The sequence below is a fragment of the Pipistrellus hanaki genome (genome assembly GCF_964339955.1).
Source record: "Pipistrellus hanaki genome assembly, chromosome: 4".
NCBI classification, from domain to species: domain Eukaryota; kingdom Metazoa; phylum Chordata; class Mammalia; order Chiroptera; family Vespertilionidae; genus Pipistrellus; species Pipistrellus hanaki.
The window spans coordinates 27,791,804-27,808,968 of NC_140506.1; the positions used below are offsets into that span (position 1 = coordinate 27,791,804).

Consider the following 17,165-nt stretch of genomic DNA (forward strand, 5'->3'; position numbering starts at 1 on the left):
GTAGTTCTCTATTCCATTAAGTTTAAGTATTCGTATTTTTAGTATGCACAAGAAATGTGAGGAATGTGCTTAGTTTTTCCCTCCTTCAATTGTTCCCATAAGAAGTATAATGTAGCTGGAAATGCTCAGGAATTTGGATCCTTAATATTTAAGGACCCCCACCCCCCAAGATATATCTTGGTAGAAATGATAAGGATAGTGACCTCTCCTAAATTATTAAATATAAAAGAAAAAAATGAGAAGACTACTATTTCTGAAGAGGCATTCTATAAAATTCTAAGGATTAATCAAGAATATAAAATTGGAGCCCAGCCAGTGTTGCTCAGTGGTTCAACGTTGATCCATGAACCAGGTCATGGTTCAATTCCCAGGCAGGGCACATGCTAGGGTTGCAGGCTCAATCCTCAATAAGGGGGCATGCAGGAGGTAGCCAATTGGTGATTCTCTCTTACCGTTGATGTTTCTATCTTGCTCTCTCTCCTCCCCTTCATCTCTGATATCAGTAAAAACAAACAAACATAAAATTGGATAGAACATTTTTTAAAATATATTTTATTGATTTTTTTACAGAGAGGAAAGGAGAGGGATAGAGAGTTAGAAACATCGATGAGAGAGAATCATCGAATGAGAGAGAATCATCGATCAGCTGCCTCTTGCACACCTACTGGGGATGTGCCCGCAACTCAGGTACATGCCCTTGACCTGAATCGAACCTGGGACCTTTCAGTCCACTGAGCCAAACCGGTTTGGCTCTATCCACTGAGCCAAACCGGTTTCAGCGGATAAAACATTTTTAGGCCAAGAAAACTTAATTGATAAATGGGGAAAAACAAAACAGAAAAACCATATGCCTTGATGAGTAGATGGGACAAAAGCTTAGCTTATGGATTGAGGCTGGAAGTTAGGGCCATTACAAGCAGACTATCCATTACAAAAGTCTGAGAGAAGAGGAAAGAGAACTAGAATTCCATGAGATTAAAAATTACTTTGAAAAAATGGAAAATAGGAGAGGGTTCTAAGAGAATGATAACACTGATAGATTCCAGTGACTTGTATATTGAAGAAAAATGTAGACAGATAACATTAAAGCACTGATTTTATACAAAAGTATTTTTGAAGGGTCATACATTTTTCTGAAGTGTACAACAACCTAGTTTTGTTGCTAGTCTTCCAATTTTAATACAGAGTTCCTTTCACAGTGTTTGGCCTTTAAATAGGCAATCAATAAATATGTACTGAATAAATGACCCAAATGTTGATGCTTTGAATGAAATAAGGAAATCCTTGGGTAGGTGTTAACAATGAACTCCTAAAACATAGGTTAAGATTTTTACTTAATAGATAGTAAAAAATTTTTATTGCTTAATAAACCACAGAAAAATACTTTATAAAATATTGTACTAAAACAAGTAATCAAATCTAATCACTGTAACATACTTATTTAATGCCAAGCTGCTAGATGATAATACTAATATTCCAGCAGCCCTATTATTATCTCTTTATTTCATCACAGTAAACCTCGATTCTCGAAATCCTCCCATTTTGAACAATTGGTTTTTCAACCTGACAATTCATGAAAGAATATGATAGCTATATGATCAGTCACAAGTCTCTCAGGCAACAAACAAAGGGATATGTTAAAATCTCAGAATATTGTGCTGTGAATATTTTCATGGTGTGGTTTTTTGGTTTTGGTTTTGTTTTTTGCTTTTGTTGCTGCTTATTTTCATTTTTACTATGCATTTCCTTTCCTTTTTGTTAAATTTATATTTCATTCCCTTCTTGTTTTTAAAGTGTTTATTTATAGATTAAACAGTACATTAGACATGTGCTGTATATAAGAAAGGTTAAAACAGGGAATCATTTGGATGTCTGGAATGGTAATTCAATTTACATTATTTCTAGTGGGAAAAAATGATTTGGTTTTCAAACAGCTGTCTGGAACAAATTAAGTTCGAGAAACGAGGTTCCACTGTAGAAAGTATTAGTACATATTACCATAGAGGCAAAAAAGGAAATAGGCAACATAAAAACAGGTAAAATGTGTAGTATAATTGATTGTAAATTAAGATGAAGATATTCTTGAATTCTGGATTACAAGAAAAATTGTAAATATTCTAACATGCTAGAATATTCCTATTGCCAAATTCATATTAGCTTAATGTATCTCTTGTACTAGTAAATGTTTGCCATATATAGCCTGTTTATAGACATCTGCAGGTATGACAAAATTTACATTGTTTTTAATTTTTATAGTTTTCAATTAAAATATATTACATAAGCAGAAAAATATATATTTATTTATTTTAATTTCCAGCTGAGTTCTTATGGGAAAATAACATGTTACAATAAGATGGTACTGGCTCACCATCATTAGAATATGCACTTTCAAAATGATTTTGACAGGTGAGGAAGTTTGTAGTAACCCATCCACACTCCTTTCCTCAAGGCTAATAACATTTTTACGATGACTGTTAGGTGGTATCAGAATAGAGTTAAATGTCCTACATAAAAACTGATCTATAATCTTGACCTAATTAACAGTCTTTTCATTATACTTGGCTTTTAGGCCAGGTACATGCAAAGCAGAATGAAAGCATTAAATAACATATTAGTCTACAATATTTCATATTTTAAATTGTTATAATTTGGACATTTATAATTATTTTAAAGAAAATGTTTTTCACCCCCAAGGCAGACATCAAACCTATGTAGTTTTTAAAAATTTTTAAGTACTTTCTCAGAGGTAAATCCTTCCTGATTTCTTATACCTTTACAATACTTGCTTATCTATATCTATCTATGTAGATAAATAGATATGAAATATGCAAATTATTCTGGATACCGGAACAGTCTTGACTGGCTCAGGAGACTGCAAATGCAAATGGGCCCAGAGCGGAGACACAACACACAAGGGGGCCCGCCCTCCTGGGGAAATAGCAGGCCAGCAGTCCCACCTCTGCGTGTGAGCTGCAGAGGAAATACCTTTTCTTACAGCTCATTGGCTAAGCTCCCTGTTTATGCCACTCATAATGTTCTTGGTAACTTGGGTAATAAGAATCCAAGGTGATCTAGGGTTTTTCCACCTCACTTCTGAAGGAAAAAACAGAGGTCCGCTGCTGAAGGGGCTAAGAAATGGCTGTGGATAGAGCCTTGGCCTGCGGACCACAGGGTCCAGGTTCAATTCTGATCAAGGGCATGTACCTGGGTTACAGATTCCTCCCAGGCTGGGGCCCAGGTCAGGGCTCATGCAGGAGGCAAACAATCTAAATGTCCCTCTCACATTGATGTTTCTGTCTTTCCCTCTCTCTTCCACACTCTAAAAATCAATGGAAAAATATCCTCAGGTGAGGATAAAAAAGAAAAAAAGAAATGTCATATCCTATGAAAGAGACATTTCGAAAATGCCTAAAGAAAGTTGTCCTTTTTTTCGTGGTGAAGGGACTGGAGTCCATGTTGATGAAAACACCTTGGTGGCTGTGGTGGGTGGAAGTGACATGGACACTAAAGATTAATTTTGACACACAAACTTTGCAAAGAGGGGATTTTAAATGTTTGCTACAGGCAGCTATCTTTATTTCCCCAAAACCTGCCAAAAAAAAAGGGGAGGGGGGTAACTGATTGTATTACTTCTCAGAACTTCAAATAATATAAGTAGGTAATTTTTAAAGTATTCTAGATAATAGTAAATGTGACTGTTAACTATAGTACTATTTGTTTCAATGAGAAAAGATTAATATTTCTAAAAAATCCAAATCTCATAGTAGGCTCTATTTTGAATTCCCACACCCATAAACACACACACACACACACACACACACACACACACACACACGCATTGTAAAACCTATTGATCTTTTATGTATAAAAAGGCTTCCTAAGTGTTGGGAAAAGCTAAAGTAACAACAAATGCCATATGCCAAACAAATATAAAACTGGCATGTGTTTAAGACTTAAAAAGAAATTATAGGAAAAAAATATTTCAGTTAAATTAATATCTTTAAATTACCACAACAGAACAATGAATCCACAGCTTTAATAGATGACTGAGAATTAAGAGGAATATTTCTTTTGCGGTAGTATTTTTACTCTAAAATGTGGCCATAAGTGAGACCTATGTATATAAATTCCTTTTCTAAACAACTTGATGGCAGAAACCCAAAAGCCCTTTAGACATATCTTAACCTAGTTTTTTCTTAAACTGGATTCTGCATACACACCAGGGTCAGTAGTTATACCTAAGCATTTTTTTAAGTATTGTTTTCATTTCAATAATACAAAAAGCATATATTGATCACCTGAATTTATATCTCATAACTAAACACTGGATTATTTCAGTACCTAGGATTGCAATGTAATGTTTACAATGGCATCAAGTAGGAACTGACAATCTAAAATAGTGGTAGTATTATTCATACCAGTCCATAAACATTCTTGGGGCCCTTAGGTTGTCATTTGAGAAACATCAGCCTCAACTTTTACAAATGAAATTCATAATCTTTTGAAAAGTCTAACTTTTATAACATTTACTAACTTAAATTATTTAATACCCTTTCCCCCCAAAAAAAATCTAAAACCTCAGGACCTCCTTATAAAAAAGTATCAATTTTATTTCAATATCTACTTTCATTTTTAAATTAAAGCTGTTGGATAATTTCTGTAATTTAGAATTCATTATTAGGATGAGGAAAATGTTAATGAGCTATTAAATACTGATAGCAAATAAAATTATTGGACCATGGATTTAACTTATGAAATATGACTTACTCTTAGTTTCTTGAAAACAAAATTGAAATTTTAATTTTCACTGTGAACTTGTTTGATCAAAAATTATAGAACATCACTACATGAGTTCAAAAATTGGAAAAGTTAAAAGTGGTATACATAAAATCAGCAAATTATCATATAAGACATTTTAACTACTTCACATTTCTTCTTAGAACAAGAATAAACTGGTTCCAAAGTACTACAAGGGTTGGCATTTTACTGCAAGCTTTAAAATGTTAGTCTAGTCAACAAGTCATCTCTAAGTAAATGGCAGCATTCATACGTATAAAATTATTATTAGTAGGTGGTACTTTATACAATCAAGATGAACTTTTCATAAAATTAGATTTTAAAAAAGGCAAAATGTCTGATAATTACCAGTCTCTCAAAGGCTAGAATGAGGAAAATGTAGAAAATGAAGTACTCACTGATTAATATTTTGCTTTGAGAAAGCCAGAAATGATACTAAGATATAAGCAATAATGACAAAAGATTTGATTAATATGCGGTATCACTTTTTAAGCCAAAACGTATTTTTCACCTCAGGAAAGTTCTCACTTTTACATTCTTAGTTTCCTTTGTCCAGAACAGGCCCTTTTTGAGCCAGTATTTGAAGAGTTCATAATCAACAGTCATTTTCTCTCCACAGGATGTATTAGGCGGCAAAACGGCAAATGACTAAGTCGGTTATGAAGCATTTTTGGCATAATAAATAACTGTCAACAGACTTCTACACAGAAGCCTAAAAGTTGCTACAGTAGCGGTCAGAACTAACATGATTCTTCCATATGCTCAGGCTTCGTTTATTAAATGCTATCATAAATCCAGAAAAGAAACCTTTCAGGGTCCTTCCAAAGCTGCCTCATTTCCCGAATGAGTTTCCTCTGGTCGCAGAGCCTGTTCATGCCTTCAGTCCTTTTTCAGTCGTTTAGCTTTTGCAATATTTTCTTGGCGCTTTTGTTTTTTCTTTTGCTCCTTTTCCTTGGCCTCAATCATCTTGGCCAGTTTCCAGGACAGTACAGCACTTGCTAGAAACAATGGCGTAAGGGCCAAAATAACTGTTGTGAGGAAGCCATATGGATCCTTTGCAGCCCATTCCACAACATACTCAGCCCAAGCCTTTACGTCAAACATCTCTGCAGCAGTGTGAGGGGAAGGAGACTGGAAGGAGAGAATAAGAGAAAAGAATATGTAGTTAATCAAATTTTTGAACAAGTTACATTATACAATCGGTTAACTCAGAATTCCATTATCACTCATTAGTTGTTTTTTAAAAGTACTAATTAGTACTATTTTAATAGACTAGTATCTCCAGTTAAGAAAGAATAATTCAACTAGGACAACAAGAAAACTGACACTTAAAAGATGTGAAGGTATAGAAGATAAAAGTAAAATCCATGTGGAATCTGTCATAAAGGCTATGCATTCTCACATGCTGCCTATATTCAAGATAAACTTTATTTAGCTGCAAAGTTTTATAAGAATCTTGAGTTTTATATACTCATTCCAGGAAACAGATAAGTCCCATTTGTTTTGGGGTGTTGTTTTTTGTTTGTTTGTTTTTTACATAGCCTTAGTACTATTAAGTGTTAATTAACAAAAATACAAATCATCAACTTTGGTGTTTGAAAAAGACAAGCCAGAGAACAAAAAATGCTTGGAGTAGGAGGGGTAATGGATGGCCATTTCCAGGAGTGAAAAGAAGCTGCAATACTATCCATTCATATGCAAAGAGATATAAGCAAAATGTGACATGCTATTTTATGCCCTCTTTCAGCTGTAAGGACTCCTACTTGAAGACATAATTTAATCAATGATAATATATTTAATAATGGGAAAATTAACCATGACAGGTGCCATGGATTTTGTTCCCTTTTGAGTTGATAAGGGAAGGCCATCTGGCAAATGAGGAAAGTGTGGATTTGAGTGTCATTTTTTATTTTGCCCTAGAGGCTGTTCTACCTTTCACATTTGTGTCAACCTCTATTCAAAGTGGAGAATTAGAATTCCTTGGTAGGAATGGGTTTATATACATTCGCTTACAATGTCAGTTGGAATTTAAAAAATTACCTTATGCTTGAGTTGTGATCTCTAACTTTGTCCTGGATTAGTGAGCCAATTACAGTTTCAGATGGATGACCCCTGGTTGGCTGTCGTCTTCTTTAGCTCTACTACTGAGAGAAGGTTTAAATTCTATATGCTGGTTGGATTGAAAAGAATAAAAAACAAAATTTAAATCACAATTTTCAGGATAATTATAATACAATTTTAAATGAAAAAATTTCTCTGCCCTGACCGGTTTGGCTCAGTGGATAGAGCATGGATCTACGGACTGAAAGGTCCCAGGTTCCATTCCAGTCAAGGGCAAGTACCTTGGTTGTGGGCACATCCTCAGTGGGAGGTGTGCAGGAGGCAGCTGATAGATACTTCTAACTCTCTCCTCTCTGTAAAATATCAATAAAATATAATTTTTAAATGAAAAATTTCTAAATACTAGATATGCAACCTATAAATGACACCTAAAATTGCCTGGCACATTACAGACATCTAGTATCGATTTCTTTCTTCCTAATAAAAAAGAATTACAACTGTAAATGCCTTATAAGAAAATCCTAATTACTGGAGCCATTTTACTAAATAGCTTATTTCAACAATGCAATTATGAATTTTATAATTCAGTGACATAAAAAGATGTTAGCTCGCTGATGTTATAGCGTATCCAGTCCTACATCTGAACTTTTTACACTAAATATGTCGTCGACTACTTATTTATAGGATTAGGTACATTAATTACAAATTTATAGGATTAGGTACATTAATTACAAAATCAAACATCTCTCCTTAAGCTTTAAAGTTTTCTTCTCTCCCTATTACACGATTCGTATCCTCTCTAGAAGAATCAAAGATAAACAAGATATAAATCACCCACAGTCCCATCACCTCAAAAAAAAAACAACTATTGCGACTGGTTTTAACTACAGCCTACGATTTCTTCATATTTTGAAATGAACACACAGTAAAGTGCCTAAGACTGGTTAAATATCAGGCTCACCTTCCCACCCCGCAGTTCGGACGCCCCACCCACAGCGGGAACTAGATATCCGCCCGTTTCCACTTCAGCCCAGCAACGACCTCACCAATGCAACATTCAGAGATAAGAGAGGCACTTTGCCATAAGGAATAAAGCCGGCGTGAAGGGCCGGGCTCAGGGCAAAGTTCTCCATCGACACAAAAGGAGTTACCGTGCACAGCCCACACACCTCCCGGGAGCTCCCACACTTGCAGGAACAGTGTTACTTGGCGCTTCCGTTAGGGCTCCACCGGGCTGCGCTCCGGCCGGAGTCGCCGCCCCACTCCCGCCTCCTCCCGGGGGTTCCCTCCCGCTCCATCTTCCCTCGTCCCCCTACCCGGCCCCGGGGCCCCCATTCACCCGACCTTTCCCGGCCCAGGCTAGTGCGGGCCCCGCGGGGCTCCGGAGCGGCCGTCCGGGGGCGCAGGGGGAGCCCCCGCCACCCCTCGCGCGCTCGGGCCGCGGCAGCCTCCGCCCGGCGCCGGGGCCGAACCACCGCGAGCAGCCCCGAGCATCCCCGCATCGCGCCCCGGACCTTGGACTCGGACCCCAACTCCCAACTCACCGCCAGGCCGGAAGCAGGAAGGCGGAAGCCCCGCTTCCCCGCCCCGCCCACACGTCGGCCGGGTCCAGATCCGGCCTGGGGAAGCCGACGGGCCGGTTTCCGGCTGCGCGGCCGCCGCGTGCCGCCCGGGACCGCGGCTTCCAGGGCGGGGCTTCCAGGGCGCGGGGCGGGGCTGGCGGGGCGGGGCGGGGCTTCCTGGGCGCGGCGAGGGGGCGGGGCTTCCGGGGCGGCAGGTGAGGCCGCGGGGGCGTGGCTGGCCCTCGGGAGCGGGTCGGACCTCGGCGCCTCTACCTCGGCCGCCAACAGCTCCGCCCCTGCTGGAGCCCGTGGGGAAGGGTTGGGGTGGGGGCGGTCTGGGGCCCCTGGAAACTCCGACCTCGGAGCGGCGGCGAGGAAGGAGTGGGTCCCCAAGTCAAGGTGAGGGTCACACCACGACTCCGTTAGCCGTAGCTAAAGCCGCACGTAGAGGAGACAGAAAAACAGTTGGACCCTAGTGGATGCACTGACTCTTGTTACTAAGGGGCAATGCAGCCATGCTGAGTGAGGACTTTCTGCTGTTTGTTTTTAATAAGTACCTAACTCTCATGTCACAAAAGAATGATCGATAGTTGTCCAAAGTAAACGATAAATAATTAAACGGCATGGAGTTCCCGCAGAGGCTCTTGTTCTCTCAGTACACAAATAAAGGGATGCAGAAGTCAACAAGCAGGAGTGAGTGAATAGTGTCTTCTAAATCTGCAGAAACGGAGAGGTTGGCTCTGGGTTGGTTGGTGACCAAATTTTGTGATTGCTTGCACAAGTGTTGCAAGACCTCTCACTGTTGTATGACAAATAAAGCAGGTTTTTATTCCTGAAAGACTATAGAATGTACTCTTCGAGGAGCAAGCTGAAACATGTATAACTCGTTTAGGTATAACAACAGTAACTATTATTTACCAGGGAACAGGCTCTTGGCAAATAATCTGATGATCTAAAACAGTGTTCGTTGGGTATATGTTAATGTTTGTATGTTTTATTAGCAGCAGTTGCTTTCTTATTCTTGTTTGAAAACTTGGATGATGGTTTCAAAGCTACTCTGACCGAGCCTGTACCTGTTGTGGCCAGAAAAAGCAGCGTCAGTCCCTGGAGTGACTGAAAGTGTTTACTGAAAACTACTTGCTGGAGGTAACTTTATGTGGATTTTTAAAACTTGTCCAAGCAGTAATTCCAGGAGGGGGTCAGACTTTATTTTAACAACCTTCATTCCAGAGGCCAAGGTGGAGAGACAGTGTTCCTAGTTACTGCTTCCCCAATAGTTTGCTCTGCTGCAAACCTTGTTAAGCACATAGGAGTCCTGGGCCAGGGGGAAAAGTGCATGAGAGCCCTAGCTGGTTTTGCTCAATGGATAGAGCGTTGACCTGCGGACTGATGGGTTCCAGGTTTGATTCCGGCCAAGGGCACATGTCTGGGTTGTGGGCACGATCTCCAATAGGGGGCATGCAGGAGGAGGCAGCCAATCAATGATTCTCTGTCATAATTGATATTTTTATCTCTCTCTTCCTCTCTAAATCAATAAAGAAATATATATATTTTTTTTAAAAAAAAAGAAAAGTGCATGAGAAAGCCTCTGTAGCTCTTTGGCTCTAGTGTTCCACCATGCCTTCCCAGTTTAATGTTACTGAGCTAGCTTCCAGGTCCAGGGCAGGCTGCAAGCCCAAGTATGGTATAGAGTTGCCACTGCTGAGCTCCTGTTGCAACCTGCATTGCCTGAATGAGAGGCTGTGTCAAGATTGGTTCTTTCTGTAGTGAGAGTCAGTTTGTGATTCACTTGTCTCTGCTGATCATGTATACTCTAAGTCGCTCTGAGCCCCTTTCCCCTTCTATTTGTGGAAAGTATACTAGTTAGCACTGGTGTGCTTTCCACTTTCAAATTCTATCAGTTGAACTGGATTTGGCCATTTTTCTGACTTATGTTTCATAAGCAATGCAGAGTAAGGAACTTTGGTGGAAACATCATAGCCAGTTTTGTTAAGGTCTTGCTCTTTATTTGAAAAAGCCCTTAAATGGGTTTTAATTCTCTCTCAAATGTCTTCCAGAATACCAGCTTAGAATAACAAGGAAATGAGGTCTGCCTGTATTTATTTTTAAAAACTAAAACTGTATCCATGTAACTTACCAAATTAACTAAACCTTATACTTTTAATTAAGTAGAGTTTGTCTTTGCATAGGAATTGATTTGAGAGAGAGAAGAAGAAAGAGAGAGAGAAAGCGAAAGAAACATCCATTTTTGTTGTTCTACTTACTGTTGTTCCACAACCTTGGTATATTGGGACAATGTTCCAGCCAACTGAGCTACCTGGTGATTTCAAATAGTGTGCCACAAGAATTTTTAAAACATGCAATACCTGACTGCAGTCAGGGGCACTTACCTCTTTCCCCTTAGATTGCCAAATGAAAAAAATGACAACAGCCAACACAACAATAGCTGTATGGTGCGAACGAGTCAAAATTTTTAAAATTTTGTCAGATGAGCAAAAACATATTTTTTATTGTGCTGCAGAATTTTAGTTATCCTATATAATAAATGCCTAATATGCAAATTGCCTCTCAGGCAGTCGTTCAACTGGGAGTTCAATCAGAAGTTCAACTGCTCATTATGACGTGCACTGACCACCAGAGGACGGCACAGAATATGGCAGGCATCGGCAGACACGTTTGCTAGCAGCAGGTGACAGTGGAGGTGCTGCCAGCCCCAATGGGCCCTGACAAGAATGGGACCGCAGTGGGATGGTGGAGCAGGTGAGCAGTCAGCACCAGCCAAGGGGGGTGTGAGCAGGCCAGATTGAGTGGCAGCAACAGGAGCTGAGGGAGCCAGGTGTGGGGGGCTGATCTCCACAGGCCACCCCAATGGATCCCACCCGTGCACGAATTCATGCACTGGGTCTCTAGTTAGTTTATGTGTGTCATGAGATGAAAAAAGCTGAAAATCACTGCTTTATTGCAATTATATATTTGAAAATGGAATCTTACAAAATTGCAACAGTTTTGTTTTGTTTTTTTCTCTTAAAAAGTTAATTCCTAGTCATTGTCATGTGTTTGTTTATAAGTATTTTCTTTGAATGGTACAAAGTTATATTTTTCCCTGACTTGTGTCAAAACTGTGAATGAGTGAAACCTGAATAAGATTCACTTGTAATCTAGATCTGACTAAACATTTTGAGGGTTTCTTACATGTTCAACATTTTGTGCTTATTTCCCTGCAGCAACACTTTACATATTTGACTTATTTTGATGGAATTGGTTTCTCCCCTAAGTCTTTTTTTATATTGTGAGTTTTTTCTTCCATAGATACACAATGTAAATACATTTCTTTATAGGCATATTTCTGTGATTAAGAAAAGTAATAATCAATTTTTAGTGCTATTTGGAAAATCATACTAAAGAAGAATAATTTTTAAAGCTATTTATTGAGTTGTTACTGTGTGCCAGGTACTGAGCTAGATGCTTCACATATATTATCACTAATCCTGAGACTAAACAACTCCCCTCGATAATAATCTTATATCCATTTTACAGATAAGGAACCAGAGACTTTAAAAGTGCAGCAGGGCCCGACTGGTGTGGCTCAATGGTTGAGTGTCGACCCATGACCAGGAGGTCTCCAGTTCAATTCCCGGTGAGGGCACATACCCATGTTGTGGGCTTGATCCCCAGTAGGGGTGAACAGCAGATCAATATCTCTCCCTAATGAAGGTTTCCATCTCTCTATTCTTCCACACCCCCCCCCCCAAAAAAAAAAGTACAGCAGGATTCTAAGCACATCTGCCTAAATCTCTGCCCTTTTTTTATGTCCAAAGACTTGGCAAAAAAATATAATTTTATAAAATGAAAATTGTGCATTTTGACTCTATAATTAACTGATAATCACAACTAAAATCTTCCTATACTTCAGAATTGCCTACTGCCCAGGTGGTGGCAGCATCTCAAAGAGCTGTAGAGGTGCAGAAGATTCTCCATCCTTGACAGTTGATTTGCTGCTTCATCTCACATATGTGACCTGTCTGCCAACCTCTAAATTCTGTATTGGGTCTTTCACTGTTAGAGCAGCTGACCAGTGATTCTGTCACCTCTGTCTTGTCTTCTGAATGGGTCCTACTCTGCCAGTTTGCTTTCAGCCTGTTTTGCTTATAAAGCGTCACCAAGTTACTGTTTTCTAGAAAGGTCCTTTAGGTCTATCCATTAACACAAATAATTTTTTTTTCAAATGTTACTTTTCATCCATTGTTAAATGTAATTTAAATAATTAGCTAATATTATGAAATATTGTTTAAATTACAAGGCATTCTTGAAAACTTATGGAATATACCAGTTAGGGAGGTAATGAAATACTTTTAAAAGATAGAATTAGTTTTCTATCTTTTAGATCTAGACCTGACTAAACATTTTGAGAGCTTTCTTACATGTTCAACATTAAGATTCAGCAGGGAGCAGTGCAATGTTATCTAATTCAGAAAGAATGCATACACATATATAGCAGGATAACTAGTTAGACCTACTTTAGCCCAAAAATTGCTTGTAACATTAGTTTCATACTTTTGCATGGCTACCGCCTTCCTTCCTCTTAACAAAACCCCTCTCTACCCCTATTTCTTTTTTTCTTTTTTTCACAATACCTCATTTTGACATCTATTTTGCTTACTGATTTAATGTATTTTTTCTACTAGATTGTAAGTTACATGAGATCAGTTAACCCAGACCCAAGAATATTGTTTTGAATAATTGATTCCAAATTATAGCATTACTACTTAAAAATGAAATTGTTGCCGAAACCGGTTTGGCTCAGTGGTAGAGCATTGGTCTGCGGACTGAAGGGTCCCAGGTTCGATTCCAGTCAGGGGCATGTGCATTGGTTGCAGGTACACCCCATTAGGGGGTGTGCAAGAGGCAGCCGGTCCATGTTTCTCTCTCATCGATGTTTCTAGCTCTCTATCTCTCTCCCTTCCTCTCTGTGAAAAGTCAATAAAATATATATATATATTTTTTAATGAAACTGTTAGTGTTTGAACGAATCATGAAATAATCTAAACCCTGGGGAGTTGTGAAGCTCATATGAAAGTACCAAACTGTTACAACAGGTTTGGAAAGTAATAAGGGATGCCTCAGTAAAAAGGGTCTCAAGGTTAGCAAATAAGATGTATGGGGGAAGGTAAAAAGAATTGTGATTATCTTGTTAATGAAAGAAGACTAGTTGCTTAAAGATTTCTAAGAATGTAAAAGTGTGCACTAGGAATGTAGTCATTCATCATCTTCATTGATAAGATAAAGGTAATTTGTACTAGACCGTAGGTGCTGAGAAATAAGATACAAACAAGCTATACTGAAGATCTAAACAGAGATCTTTGAAAATGGACTGTGAGTATATATGCAGGCTAGATGACCTATGTAGATATAATATTTCCAGCTTTATGATTCCAAATGTGGATTGCAGAAGAAATACTGGAACTAGATAGCAGATGCTGCTCTGGCTGATTATTCCTTTCTCTCCCTGGCCGTTTCCACACACTTTAGAAACATTTCAGTGTTTTTGTGTACAGTCAATATAGGTGGTTTATGTGACACTGCTTTTAGTTTACAGAATTGTTTTCACTTAATACCAAAAATTGGGTGTTTCTGCTTTTTTTTTTAAATATTTTTTATTGATTTTGTACAGAGAGGAAGGGAGAGAGATAGAGAGTTAGAAACATCGATGAGAGTCATCTATCGGCTGCCTCTTGCACACCCCCTACTGGGGATATGCCCGCAACCAAGGTACATGCCCTTGACCGGAATCGAACCCGGGACCTTTCAGTCCCCAAGCCGACACTCTATCCATTGAGCCAAACCGGTTTCGGCTGTTTCTGCTTTTTAACACTGAAACTGTTTACCTTTACAATTCTGTATCTCCAGAATGTAATATATATGCATTTGTAGCAAATTAATTCCCTGTAGAGAAAAGGCTACCCTTTTGAGGGGATAAATTTTTTAGCAAATACATCTGAAGCTTTGGTTTGCAATTCTATTAAAGTTCTGAGAAACACTAAGCTTTCCTGCTGAGTCTAGAGGTTCAATTATTAGGCCTACCTCTAAATGATGTAATTATACTAGCTATGTCAAGTCATCTGTTATTTCTGTTCCAAGGTCTCCTAAAGACTAAATAAGAACTATTGTCCAATTGGAAAAACTAATCCATATGGTATAAGAATTCTTTCATGTAAAAGCAATATGTATTGCAAAAATAGCCCAAGCAATATCGCCTTCACTAAGTGGCATTTTAATTTAACAACTTTGATCTTCACCTAAGCAAACTATTGGAAGTAACCATATAAAACATGTTAATCATATTTGCTGTATTTTCAAAAACATTGTCCTTTCTGTCATATGGTACCCTTTATATAAAATCCCATTTACAATAGGCTAGAGTGCTATTCTAAAAAAGTTCTGGAAGCCACTTTAAAATTGTTTTCATTTAACTTGTAAATGTATATTTCAATTAGAATTGATATACAATATTATATTAATTTCTGGTGTACAATATAATGATTAGACATTTATATACCTTACAAAGTGACCATCCCAAATCTAGTACTCTTCTGACACCCTATATAGTTATTATAATATTATTGACTAGATTTCTTATGCTCTTTATATTACTGACTATATTCCCTATATACTTTATATCCCTATGATTATTTTTACAACTGGCAGTTTGTACTTCTTAATCCCTTTTACGTTTTTCACCCATTCCTCTAACCTTGCTCCATCTGACAACCATCAATTTGTTCTCTATATCTGCAAGTTGGTTTCTGTTTTCATTGTTTATGTGAAATCATATAGTATTTGTCTTTTTGTTAGTTTGTTTTACTTTACTCAGCATAATACCCTTTGAGTCCATCCATGTTGTTGCACATGGCAAGTTTTCACTCATGGCCAAATAATATTCCATTATGTAACTGTACCACAGCTTTTCTTATCCGCTCATCTACTAATGCACACTTAAGTTGTCTCTATAGCTTGGCTGGATAGAGCAGGAGGCTTGAGTTTCCCCCAGCGATGGAGGAAGCCAAGCTTTCTGCACACCCTGGCCAACCTACTGGGATCAGGCCTGCACAGATAGTCAGACATCCCTTGAAGGGTCCCAGATTGGAGAGGGTGCAGGCTGGGTTGAGGAACCCCCACTCCCACCCTCATGCATGAATTTCATGCACCGAGCCTCAAGTTTTAAATAATGGTGCAGTGAACATAGAAGTCGATATATATTTATATTTACAAATTTAAATTTATATTTAAATTTATATTTTTACAAATTAGTATTTGTAAATATACAAATTTATATATAAATTTATATTTACAAATTAGTATTTTAGGTTTCTTCATATAAATACCCAGAATTGGGATTGCTGTATTATGTAGTAGTTCTATTTTTTATTTTTTCAATAACTTTCATACTGTTTTCCATAGTGGCTGCACCTATTTTCAATTCCACCAAACAGTATGTGAGGGTTCGCTTTTCTTCACATCCTTGCCAACACTTGTTTTTTGTTGACTTATTGATGATAGCCATTCTGACAGGTGGAAGGTGATATCTCATTGAGGTTTTAATTTTGCATTTATCTGATGATTAATGGTGCTGAGCATACTTTCATATGTCTATTAGCCATCTGTATGTCTTTGGATAACTGTCTAATCAGGTCCTCTGCCAATTTTTTAATCAGGTTGTTAGTTTTTTTTGGTGTTAAGTTGTATGAGTTTTTTATTTTAATTATTAACCCCTTATCAGATGTTTTATTGGCAACTATCTTATCTTCTCCCATCCGGTACGTTGTCTTTTCATTATGTTGATGGTTTCTTACACTGTAATAACTTTTTAGCTTGATATAGTCCCATTTGTTTATTTTTTTCCCTTTATTTCCCTTTGTCCAAGGAGATCTATCAAAAAAATAAGAGCAATATCAGAGAGTTTTCATGGTTTCAGGTATGGAAGCCACTTTTTGATAAGAGTCTTGCCTCTCTTTGATTTATTGTGAGGAAGCTCAAGAACCAAATTTGAAATTCATGTTCAGCATCCATCCTGACCTTCATGCTTACATTGCTTTTTAAGCATATTTTTCTTATGTTAGGCCTCTTTTGCTTCCAGAGGCAACACATTCTATAACTAGGAATAATGCTCTCACTTACCTACCAAGTGACTTTGAAGGATGCCAGTTTTGAATGGGGCCCAGAGCAGGAACGGGCTCTGCAGCAGCTCCAGGCTTTAGGCCAAATATCCCTGACGGACACTTGGACCATATGATCCAGCACACTGTAGTGTCAGTGGTGGGAATTTATGGCAAGTCCAGAGGGAGAATCACAATGCAGGTCCCTGGGGTTCTAGAACAAGGTCATGCATCTGCAGCAAATACTTGTAAGCCCATTGAAAAACAGCTCTTGGAATGTAACTGGGTCTTGTAGGGCCTAAATGCTTCACCACAAGATGCTTAAACATGTCCCTCTTCCCTGTCCCTATCCAAGTGAGTGGCCAATTTTCTAACTCCATCAGTCTACCTATGTATATATTTTTATATAATCTTGATCTTTATAATTCTTTCTTATATGTTTTTATTGATTTTCAGAGAAAGGAAAAGGAGAGGGATAAAGAGATAGAAACATCGATTATAGAAAAACATCACCGACCAGCTGGCTCCTATACACCCACTCCCCCACTGGGGTTTGAGCCCCTAACCCAGGCATGTGCCTTAACCAGGAATC

The 17,165-nt window shown here is 38.3% G+C and overlaps 1 protein-coding gene and 1 long non-coding RNA gene across 8 annotated transcripts in view; one reads left to right on the forward strand and one right to left on the reverse strand.

Annotated features, from left to right (window-relative positions):
- Nucleotides 1-4,773: 4,773 nt before the first annotated feature.
- On the reverse strand, nucleotides 4,774-8,057 carry SMIM15 (small integral membrane protein 15). Of its 3 annotated transcripts, none has more exons than XR_014794757.1 (3): nucleotides 8,010-8,057; nucleotides 6,838-6,967; nucleotides 4,774-5,928 (listed from the first exon to the last, which is right to left on the reverse strand). XR_014794757.1 is itself a non-coding variant. In XM_084880626.1 (2 exons), exon 2 carries the CDS (start codon nucleotides 5,899-5,901, stop codon nucleotides 5,677-5,679), a length of 225 nt encoding a protein of 74 aa, XP_084736752.1. In that variant the 5' UTR covers nucleotides 5,902-5,928; nucleotides 6,838-6,967; the 3' UTR covers nucleotides 4,774-5,676. The 3 variants fall into 3 exon arrangements, 1 of the variants encoding a protein (XP_084736752.1); XR_014794758.1 differs by lacking the exon at nucleotides 8,010-8,057 and adding an exon at nucleotides 7,708-7,775; XM_084880626.1 differs by lacking the exon at nucleotides 8,010-8,057.
- Nucleotides 8,058-8,696: 639 nt separating this feature from the next.
- LOC311620903 overlaps nucleotides 8,697-17,165 on the forward strand; it is a 58,257-nt gene continuing 49,788 nt past the window's right edge. For 3 of the 5 annotated variants that reach the window (XR_014794759.1, XR_014794760.1, XR_014794761.1), the window contains exons 1-3: nucleotides 8,697-8,819; nucleotides 9,425-9,566; nucleotides 10,993-11,180. This is a non-coding gene — a long non-coding RNA (uncharacterized lncRNA). Of the gene's footprint in view, nucleotides 8,820-9,421; nucleotides 9,567-10,992; nucleotides 11,181-11,957; nucleotides 12,151-17,165 lie in introns of those variants that run through there. The other 2 variants (XR_014794762.1, XR_014794763.1) reach the window with 2 other exon arrangements.